Source organism: Sphaeramia orbicularis, chromosome 24, assembly GCF_902148855.1.
Source record: "Sphaeramia orbicularis chromosome 24, fSphaOr1.1, whole genome shotgun sequence".
Classification (NCBI taxonomy): Eukaryota; Metazoa; Chordata; class Actinopteri; order Kurtiformes; family Apogonidae; genus Sphaeramia; species Sphaeramia orbicularis.
In genome coordinates, this window is record NC_043979.1 from 32,665,423 (window position 1) to 32,676,901 (window position 11,479).

At 37.0% G+C, this 11,479-nt stretch overlaps 1 protein-coding gene across 1 annotated transcript; it reads right to left on the bottom strand.

Moving 5' to 3' along the window:
- Positions 1–308: 308 nt before the first annotated feature.
- On the bottom strand, positions 309–6,607 carry slc35b2 (solute carrier family 35 member B2). The gene is made up of 4 exons (XM_030128930.1): positions 6,344–6,607; positions 3,984–4,174; positions 3,723–3,883; positions 309–2,285 (listed from the first exon to the last, which is right to left on the bottom strand). The coding sequence occupies exons 1-4, from the start codon at positions 6,361–6,363 to the stop codon at positions 1,356–1,358; spliced, it is 1,302 nt and encodes a 433-aa protein (XP_029984790.1). The 5' UTR covers positions 6,364–6,607; the 3' UTR covers positions 309–1,355.
- Positions 6,608–11,479: the final 4,872 nt, after the last annotated feature.

Here is an 11,479-nt window from a genome sequence, read left to right on the forward strand (position 1 = left end):
TATTTCATCATAGACAGTATGAACAGTGTTTCATGTTTTCTCAAGTTTTATTTGTAAATATACCCCCAAACCCATGAAATTTTTAAAAGTTTTTTCTTTAATGTTCTGCAGCCGGAATGTGATAAATGAGTGTTTATTCTAACTAAATGAAGTCAGACCAGAAAAACCATGAAATGTGTTGTATTCATACTGTCCACAGTAAAATTCAAGTCAAAGCATATTTTCATATCACTGCTTTCTTGTCTTAATTTGCATTTTCACTCTAAAGCTGTAATTTATGTGAGTTAAATCAAACCTCTTCACTTCACAGTTTTATGTTAATTTAATGTGTTTTATTATTAATCCAGTTACCAGAGGAAATATTAGAATAATAAAAACAAGTCACCAAGTACACTGCATTTCCTTTGTATGCATTCTGTTCTCCCCCCAAAAAAACACTGTCAACGTCATCCATTTAGTCTTTACCAAACATTCACATTGAACAGTGAAAACACGTAAGTGTTTTTACAAAAAGTACACAACAGACAAGCTGGAAATGAACAATAATTCAAAGTTATATTTACATGAATTTAGAGTGATCTTCAAACATTTAGTAAAATCTGTTGTTGTTAAGCCAACAAAAAATGTGTGAACCCACAGCAGCATCTGGTTCAGCCATGTTGGAGCAAAATTATACAATTTGTAAAAACAACGTAAAGAGTTGTTTACCACCCGCTAGATGGTAGTATCTGGAGCTTGTTAATATATTTTAAATTAAACATTAATATATGCACCGTGTGTTCAGGCTATGTTTACAGCTTTACAAGGTAAAAGCCCACATTAAGACACATCAAGGCCCCTGCGCTCCAACATGGAGGAGTGTGAGATAAGCAACTGAATAACAAACAATGAAACGGAAAGTGTATTTACCAAGGTGACTGAATATTTGAGATAAAGCCAAGTATGGGGCAATGTCATAAAGTAACAGGTATGAATAATAATAATAATAATAATGCTAATTCATACAGTCAAAATACATTTTCTGGGTCACAGTAAATGGCTGCACAAGCCACATATGGTGCTTTGAGGAAATAAACTACTGTAAAACTGTGAGGAGGCAGTTTGTAGTTTGGGACTCAGACAATCGTACAGGCACTCGAAACTTCTGTGACTGGTGACCAGACAAATCACATGGACCCCTTGGGGGCATCTTGGTGTAAGAGTCAAAACTGTAGAATCCCTTTCTGTACCGTTCCTAAAATGAAAAAAACATGGAAATAAACAGTAAAAAAGAAAAACTTTAACAAATACACACCACAAAAAAAGCACCACAGAAAACGTGGTCTCAGTTCCCAGTTTGGTGGCACTTGTCAGTGCTACACCTTTTGTGCTAGTGGCTGCGCTGACCGCCGGCCTGCCTTCATGCGACTACGTGCATACACCCGTAGGAAAAGTGCCAAGAAAACTATGGAAATACCGAAGCCACCCACCAGGGTGATGGCATGACCATAAAGGAAACAAGACAGCAGGATGGCAATGGCCTGCCGCAGGGTCATGATGATGGTGAAGACGGCAGCACCAAACTGGTTAATGGTGTAAAAAATGAAGAGCTGGCCACATGCCGAACACACAGACAGCAACACGGCATGTAAGGCGAACTCTGAATGTCGTGTCATGAAGGCCAGTGAGTCGAAGAAGGCACCCTGCTCCAGCAGCGAGCCGACCGTAAACAGGCAGGAGAACAGATTCACCCCAAACATCATCTGCACTGACGACATCTTGTACTTGAACAGGTTGTCCTGCCAGTTGGAGGTGAAGCTGTCAAACACAATGTAGCCGATGAGGATGATGATCCCACTGAAGGTGGTGACGGTGGACGGGTGTTTTCCCGTCGTGCTGGACAGCAGGAACATGCTGACGCCCACCGAGATCAGAACAGCAGTTAAATACTCCCAGTATTCATAGCTCTTTCTAGAAACGATCTTTCCCATGAGCATGACAGGGATAACTTTAGAGGCTTTAGCCAGGACTTGAGTGGGGAAGCTGATGTACTTGAGGGCTTCGTACTGACACCAGCTGCTCAGGATGTTGGACAGTGATGCAAAAGAGTATTTGTACATTGGTGCTCCATGACGTGGCTGCTTGAACATGACACACCAGAGACCTGACACGGTCAGAGCCAAGATACGATTCATGAAGACCAAGAACTGCGAGTCCTTGAATCTCTCCCCTTCTTCTTCAGCTGATGTGCCATAAGAACGCGTCATCACCCGCTCCTGTAGGACTCCCCATGTCAGGTACGACACCTGTGAAGAAACATGTCTTTAGCTTTTTACCAGTAGATTCTAAGATGTGAATGTGTGTCTTACATGTGAGCTCTTTCTGGTGAGTAATTAGTAGCTAGGAATGTCAAAGTCACTGTACACGTAATTACGTTAAGTATTATTATTCAGGGTCTGTGTTTCAATGGAAAAAGGTCATGAGTCTGATGACCCTGTTCCACAGTGATGGACTCATCAGGGGGAGAAGAGAGGCAGATGAAGTGATCACCCATCATGCCTAGTGTCTACAGTACAGGCCTGTGGGGGCACTGTTATGATCTGGGATGGCTTCAGTTGGTCAGATTTAGGATCAGCGATGTTATGTGTCCAAAAAATTAGGTCAGCTGATTACCTGAATAAACTGAATGACCAAGTCTGAACGTCAGTGGATTTGTTTGTTCGCTGATGTCACAGACATATTCCAAGATGACAATAACAGGATTCATCAGTGTCAGATTGTGGAACAGTGGTTCAGCGAGCATGAGACATTGTTTTCACACATGGATTGGCCACTACAGAGTCCAGATCTTATGGATCTTTACTTTTGTTATGTTATTATTTAGCCATATTTTACTATATGTGAACTTTGGACACATTTTTACTCTGTATAAAGTTCATACAAGCTGTTAGAAACAGTCTTAGTGTTCCAAGACCTTCCACGGATACAGTGGCGCCAGCTGAGCCATGGACTTATCTACAATTTACGTAAACACATACGTGTAACAACTCCGAGGAAACCTTGAAAAACACCGTTCACTAGATGCAACTTGTATTTGGATGCTGACACGCTGTCAGTATGCCTGTTTTACCCTGTATGTACCAAATAAATCCTTCTTCTTTGAGACAATCCACTGGTTTCAGCTTGTCTTTGTGAAACAAACGACGACAATTAGCAATGTTATGAGTCCAAAACACTAGGTCAGCTGATTACCTGAATATACTGAATGACCAAGTCTGAACGTCAGTAGATTTGTTTGTTCGCTGATGTCACAGACATATTCCAAGATGACAATAACAGGATTCATCAGCGTCAGATTGTAAAACAGTGGTTCAGGGAGCATGAGACATCATTTTCACACATGGATTGGCCACTACAGAGTCCAGAGATTTCCTTCCACTTAGAGCTTTACTAGTCATTTGATGAAAATGACAGTATTTTCCACATACTGTATTATATTCAAAACCAAACCACACTTCATAGCATGCCATTCTTATAGGTTTATTGATATTAGAAACAGGAACATCCTGTATTAAATAATACCTTCAGGTAAATGCAAATCGAAGAGATGCGACTGTACACAGAGTCTCCTGGGACTGAGCACTAGACCAAGGAGACTAAACTGTGGGTATATGTACCTCCTCAGCTGTACAAACAGCAAGGCTATTATGTAGTTAATATGTATTTTCTGGGAGGATCCTCACCTGTAGCCCAGCAGCACAAAACACTAACTTGATTGCCTGTCTGAGAGATGAGCCTGAATCTCCCTCATTCCTTGTGGTAACTGACACGTCATCCAACAGACCTGTTTTGGCTTCACTGCCAAATACACAGGTCTTTATGACAGGAAAGCAAAGCCCACTACCTAGAAAAACAAACAAACAAAAACATTGACAGTGAGTAAAAGTTGTAAATTTAACTGGCACTATTTCCAAAAAATACATCTTAGTGTCATAAAGTCAGACCAGTTTCGAGATAATTGGTGCGTTTGAAGTAGCTAATGAGCAGGTAGCCAGGAATAATGATCGTGGAATATCCCAGCATGTTGACGAGGAAGCGAAAGAGCCACACATCTTGCCAGCCTTCCAGCAGTGACGACTCCTCTTGTGAAGCCACAGTGGAAGGGAAGAGAAGCAAAACCAGTGCAGGCCAAATCCTACAGGGAGATAAACAGGACATTAGGTCACAAACGTAAATATGAGAAGGAGAAACAATCAATCTGCAGTGTGATTTTGATAAACAGGATGGTAAAGTCCCCCTTCATTTGTGCAATTAGTGGAGCAGAAATGCAGCATTTTTCCCACACAATAGAAGCTGAAAACAGGTTGGACGTAGTCATGTTACACGCTACAGGGTGGATCTTCCAGAACAACATGACCCGCTTATGTTGAACAGATGTGCAGAAATGATAAACCTCATCTAAGACTACAAATACTGGCTGTTTTTTTATGAATACATTTGTTTTATTCAGTCATAACACATAAGTTAAATATTATCAGTCAACAAAATCACCAGTATGTGTATTAAACAGTACCTGAACAGGCTCATGCACAACAAAATGCTTACATTCTATAGTCTTATAAATTTAAGATACCCTACAAAATGCACAAGACAGACAAAATAACTGCACAACATAATTATTCAACTTAAAAAATAGATATGCAAATTTGGGGGAAAAAAGTGAATTACACAGTGTTAAAAGTATTTTGGCTTTTTTTTTGTCAAATAATGAATTGATGTACAGTAGTGTTTGAGAATGTTGAAAAAGCAGAGTCCTCAAAAGCTGCAATCCTTCTAATCCTTTTTCCTATAATAATACTTGAACTTTTATGCTCAGTTTTAAAAATAGTTGGTAATGAACTTAATGGCTGAATGATATTTGATAAATCAAGTAGGCCTAATCATTGCAGCATTATCAATATCTCCCACTGCTAAAGACCCCAGATAACACTGACAACTCCTGCACACCTGAGACGAAACCTGAGTGTCCATGAAAAAGGTGTGTTCCTTGCTGTCGTGGCAGTGAATATTCATCCTATTCAGAGCGAGGCCAGGCCTCCTCCCAGGGGGCCTGTGGGCCTGACTCACACAGAGCCCTCTTTGTGTGGGACTCTGCCGCTGTCTGGCCTGTCAGAAGCCCACTGCAGCTCAACCTGGGCTCTGAACAAGCAGCTTATTAGATGGAGGAATGCACTGCACTGACTCTGCAGTCAACCGGCAGGCTGCTGCACCACAAACACACACACAGAGCCCTGCCAAGGTTTACCTGACGGGATAATGGCTGCTTGTGACAGGCCGAGTGCCATGCATGAAAATACATCTCAAAGATAAACAACAACGGATTCTCTTATTAAAGATAAAACTAATTTGACCAAATACCTCACAGAAACTGCACATAAAGCATCTGTGCATTTTTTCCACTGGGATTTACCTTCTATCCTTATGTTATGCATTCTAATGTCATCTTTAGTTTATCACAGTGGGTTTCATTTACAATCTTATGTCACACATACTTTTTTTTTTTGCTATCAGTTTTGCTATCAGTTGCTAAGTTCATTTTTTTGTCTATGGACATACTTGGTGAATGCAGTTTCTTTTTTATACAGGACTCTGAGCTTTGTTTTGTTTTTTTGGGAGGAGGCCAAACCCAAATTATATTTCGTGACACACCCTTTCACTTTGATAAGCAAACAGTATGGTTGTCTTATCTATCTTTAGCTATTTGCTGCTTAGTTATTTGATTGTTTAATAACAGTAAAATTATATAAAACATAATAAAGTAGGGCTACAATATTATCATTATTATTAGTAGTAGTAGTAGTATTAGTAGCTATTAACCAACCCATATAACTAATATGCACTAGTTGCTGAAAAGAGTTAGAAAACATGATTTATTAACAAGCATTACTGTTTACCAGACATGAATAATAGCTTTATTACTTCTGCAAAACTTACTTTTCCACTTCTGTGTTGATTTGTTAGCAGTCAATACACAAAAGGGTGGATTTCTCGTTTACAAACCATATATTAACGTAACACCACTGGACAACAATGACCAAAATACATCACAAATAACATCTTTAAGCACATAAACATATGTATACGTTAACATTTAGGGTGTCACAGATGCCTAGTCCTGGTTCCACTTAGTAACTTCAGACAGTATCTTGTTCTTAACGGTCCACAAAAGCATCGTGACAGTTAATATAATGGTATTAATAGCTCTCTGTTGTATCAATTTCCGGTCAGCTAATCTCTCCCACACTACAAGCAAATTCTTAACATTTCATTTTTTCCAGTTAGCTCTTTCTGCTGTGAACGTTACCTCCATGAAAAAGATGGCATTTTCCCCACACACTGTGGCCCGACACCTGGCTCAGCACAGCCGCCCAAACACTCAAACGTCCCCGCTGGAACAGAGCATGAAGCCGTCCGAATCCGGCCGGTGGAGCTGTTTTAACAATTACAGACTGTCGTGTTTGGTAGGAGCCGCCTTTAGCTGTAATGTCTTCAACTTATCCTCAATAGCCGATGTGTTCACTTGAACAGGAAAGGCCCCCTCCTCTTCATTAACACGGAAGGACACCTGAGACGGAGAACAGCACTGAGACGGAGAACAGCGCCCCGCCGCCGACGCTGACCCCTATCGGTGAGGAGGAGTAACTGCAACACACAATGTAAACAATGTAAAGAACAGTGAGCTATTAAAACAGGGCTGTCAAACTCATTTTGGTTCAGTTCCATATTCAGCTCAATTTGATCTCAAGCGGGCCAGACCAGTAAAATAATGACTTAATAACCTATAAATAATGACAAATCCAAGTTTTTCATTTTGTTTTAGTACAAAAAACAACAACAATTAAATTATGAAAATATTTGCATTTTACAAAAAAGATGTGAATAACCTGAAAAAACTAAAATTTCATTTGAAAAATTTGTGCAGTTTTAACAATATTATGCCTCGACTTAGTATTTATACATGTACATTATACACAGTGTTACATAAACATTTGGTAACAGGCAGAATATTGTTAAAATTTTGGAGTTTGAAACTAAAATTTGAACAATTCCTACAATATTACATCTCTTATTATTAACACAACTACAGATCACAGTGGATCCATAAATGCACGAAACATTTAGTAACATGCAGAATATTGTTAAAATTGCACATTTCAGGTTGTTCATCTTTGTTTTCATTTTATGTATTTATTTGCATTTTATTGTGAAATAATAGTTTTGTAAATGCAAATATTTTCACAGTGTAATGTTATTTTTTTCACTCAAATTTTTTCCACTTAATATTTCACAAAGAAATTTTGTAGTTGTCATTATTTATGGGTTATTGTGTTGTTATTTTTACTTGAGATCACATTAGTCTGTATGTGGAACCTGAACCAAAATGATTTGGACAGCCTTGACTGTTCAGGTTCATTTTTGCACTTTCATCGCACGGGCCGGAATGGAACCTTTGGCGGGCCAGATTTGGACCCCGGGCCGCATGTTTGACACCTGTGTATTAAAACAAGTAGAAACCATGTAAAACAGTGGTTCCCAAACTCTTTTGACTTGTGACCCCATTTTAACATCACAAATTTCTGGCAACCCCAGACATTCAAAATGGAGACTTTTTTTTATTTTGCTAAAATTAATTTGTTTTTGATTATGTAATAGTTTGCTACACTATGTTGCTAATAAACATTAATTTTAGATGACATTTAGTCTATAAAATGTATATTATTATGGATGGAGGCAGGTGTAGATTACTGCACAATGTGAGAATTTTATTTTCCTTGGTCAGGATATGTACAGTCAGTCCAGCTTGGATTTACAAGGCTGACAATTAATACTGAACAAACAAGAACTCAAACTATGAATTATGAAAGAGCTGCAGCATCTGAAACTGACCACAATGAACATTTGAAAGATAAACAGAACCACAGTGCTTCAGTTTCAGCTTCACGGTTTGTCATGTCTGTTATGTATTGTGATTGTCTCTGTCAACTCACCATATATTATTTTATTAGTAAGTTTTTATTTTTATCAATTGCTAGAAATTTCAGGCGACCCCATGTGGGGTCCCGACCCCAAGCTTGAAAAACACTGATGTAAAAGAAAAAAAATACAATTTGTTTTAACGCTTTAACCTAATTCCAGACCAAATGAACGGAATGGATAGCACTTTTTACTCCACAAGCAGTGGTGAAAGAAACATTCAGATCTTTTTCTTACATATAAGACAAAATATACCCCATACATTTGTGATATATTGCATAATGATCCACTCTTAAGTCACTGAAATCTGTACATTTTCCAAATCCACATGCTCCCTTTTGCATGTACACTGTTCCAGTCAAGGTCAAAACTGGATGTTTCCGCAAGATAACAAAACACATGCAGGACATGACATGTTGAAACTGTCAAGAATTTAGTTTTGATTTTTTTTTTTCTTGTTAACAGTACACAAAAGAAAAAAAAAATCATTTACAGTTGTTTGTGGCTATCTGTGGCAAGCCACAAGCCACAAACACAACATGATAGTTTTTGTGATCGTGTAAAACTGACACCTGTTAAACTTAGGGCCATTCATTTCCAGTGGAAATGCAATTCAGAAGGCATGTGCACTGTTCCGTCAAGGTCAAAACTGGATGTTTCAGTGAGATAATACCCCTAGAAACACATCCAGGGCGTGACATGGTGAAACAGTCAAGAATTTAGTTTTGTTATTTGTTTTTGTTAACAATAAACATGATAATATTTGAGATTGTACAAAATTTTATGGGTGTCTGAAAACTTTTTCAAAGTAAAAGAATGTAAGATCACCAGCAAATGTACTTAAAGCATGAGACATAAAATGAGTCACTGTTTTACAACTATATATGATGTTTTGGATACAGTTTTACTGTTGTGTGTGTTTAAGACTGACCTCATACTGTGGAGTTGTTTAATGTAGCACCACTTCATATTGTATGAGATCATCACATGTTTGTACCATTGTTAGCCTGTGACAAACCCACTTTTCTAGTATGTGATGAAGCATTTTCTAAAATCCGAGAGGGTTTTTAAAGAGCATAGTTGGTTTTAAGATGACGAATTTTGTCAACATATAAAGGAACACTTTATGGGTTCATCACAGATGTTCAGAATCAATACACAGGGAGATGGTTTTAAATGGACAAGAAAGGGATGAGAAACTGTAGGCTGTCAGAAAAATGTAGCATGTTTTCAAATAGACAGTATTTGCCTTTTAGATGTGGCGGAATTAAAGTATAAAACATTAATAATCAGATGTAATCATGTAAAATTTTATTGAGAAATTTGACTTACTACTTGCTACAGCCAACTCTTTCAGATTTTAGACTTTATATATCAATAAAATGTAATCTCATCACTAATTTAGACTAATCTCTCCAAAAGTATTGTTACATTTACAAAAATTATGCAACACCTATACCTGCATCAAAACCCTATGTGAATACAAATGTCAAATAATGAAATAGTTGATTAAAAATTCATATTTCACATTCATAACATGTTGTCTGTTGCTACTTCATGATTGATATTCTAATACAAACGTTCATGTATTCAGGTATTTCAGGCTAGTTTTGTTGCATCAGATCCTTGTAAAAATTAGAGATTTTTTAAAGTCATTTAACTATCATTAACTAATACAGCAAAGTAGCCAAATAAAAGCACATTTAACGCCTGTGTAGCATAGACTTGTGTTGCTTCAACATGTTAATCACAACACTTTGTTCATTTGTTTTTACTGTTGTTATTGAGACAAATACAATAAGACGTTCCAGTAAGTGAAACTGGCTTTTCCACACCATGGTTTATTTTAACATGCCCTACAGCGACATAAAAATTACTTACCGTACACTGTATAGACAAATAATTTCAGAGTTTCCCAGCCTGCTGACTGAATGGGGAAGTAGTTCAATTTCGTAACTATGTTCGTGCTGTTGACCTAAGAGGTTTGTTGGTTTAGGAGCAGTCGTCACAGTGAAAGAGGTTTGGGCTCATGTATATGGATCCGCCAAACCCTAATTTACCTGAACAGAGGGAAAATAAATGTAATGCAATGTAATACTGGGTGCACAGGTGGGCATTAACATTGTTAATATCCCTATGAAAACACGAGGTGAGGATCCACTGCCAATTTATCATCTGACTTCCTGAAGGAAACAAGAGAGAAACACTGCGGAGTGGAATTTCCAGCCGCTCCTCTGTTATTGTACTTTAGGAGGCATCAGGAAGAAGTCACTTACAGAAAAACAACAGATACACCTTACAAAAGCAGCTGACAGGAAACAAAAAAAGAACTGGGTTTTTTTCAGCCTTGGTATGCAGACTGTTCAGAATACTTGACTGTATAAGGTTATACTGTAAGAGCATAAGAAAGGGATTAGATTGCATGTTTATAAAGGAAAAGGAACAAGCTAGAAATAAAAGGCCTCCAAGGGCTCATCAAATTACAGAACCTCTCATTTAATCAAGTGGTCCTTCTTGGATAGTCGCTGCAATATGTATGGGTTCACGCTCTTTTCGAAAACTCCTCCAAGACACTCGACCCCCAGTTTAAGTCTACAGTATTACTGAAACTAATATCTGTCATGAAACATTATATACAGTGTTCGTTTTACATAAGAGCAAAAGCCTATATAATAATAATATAATAATATAATCTAAAACAGGGGTATCGAACTCATTTTAGTTCAGGGGCCAAATTCAGCTAAATTTGATCTGCAGTGGGCCGGACCAGACAAATAACAACATAATAACCTATAAATAATGACAACTCCACATTTTTGTCTTTGTTTTAGTGTAAAAAAAAACCCCCATTAAATTATGAAAATACTTACTTTTATAAACTATCCCAAAAAAAAAAAAAACCTGAAAAAACTGAAATTTAAATTTAAAAAACGTAAGAAAATTTAGAGCAATTTTAACAATATTATTCCTCAGTTTATAATTTGTCCATGTGGATTATGGATCAGATCTACAAAGACACTAAACGCTGAGGAACAGGAAGAAAAATTGTTAAAATTGTGCTTAATTTTCTTTAGACATTTCAGGTTGTTCATATTTGTTCAGGTTATTCACATTTTATTGTTACAGGATAGTTTGTAAATATTTTCATAATTTAATGTTATTTTTCTGCACTAAAACAAAACAAAAAAAATTAAAGTTGTTAATTCTAGATTTTTTTGGCTTAATTCAAGATTTTTTTTATGTAATTGAAGATTTATTTATTTATTTTTTTTTTTTTTTGGCTTAATTCAAGATTTTTTTTTTTTACTTAATTAAAGATTTTTTTGGGCTTAATTCAAGATTAATTTTTACTTAATTGAAGATTTTTTTTTGTCTTAATTCAAGATTTTTTGCTAAATTTGAGATTTTTTAAAAATTTAATTGAAGATTTTTTTACTTGATTGAAGATTTTTTTTTTGCTTAATTG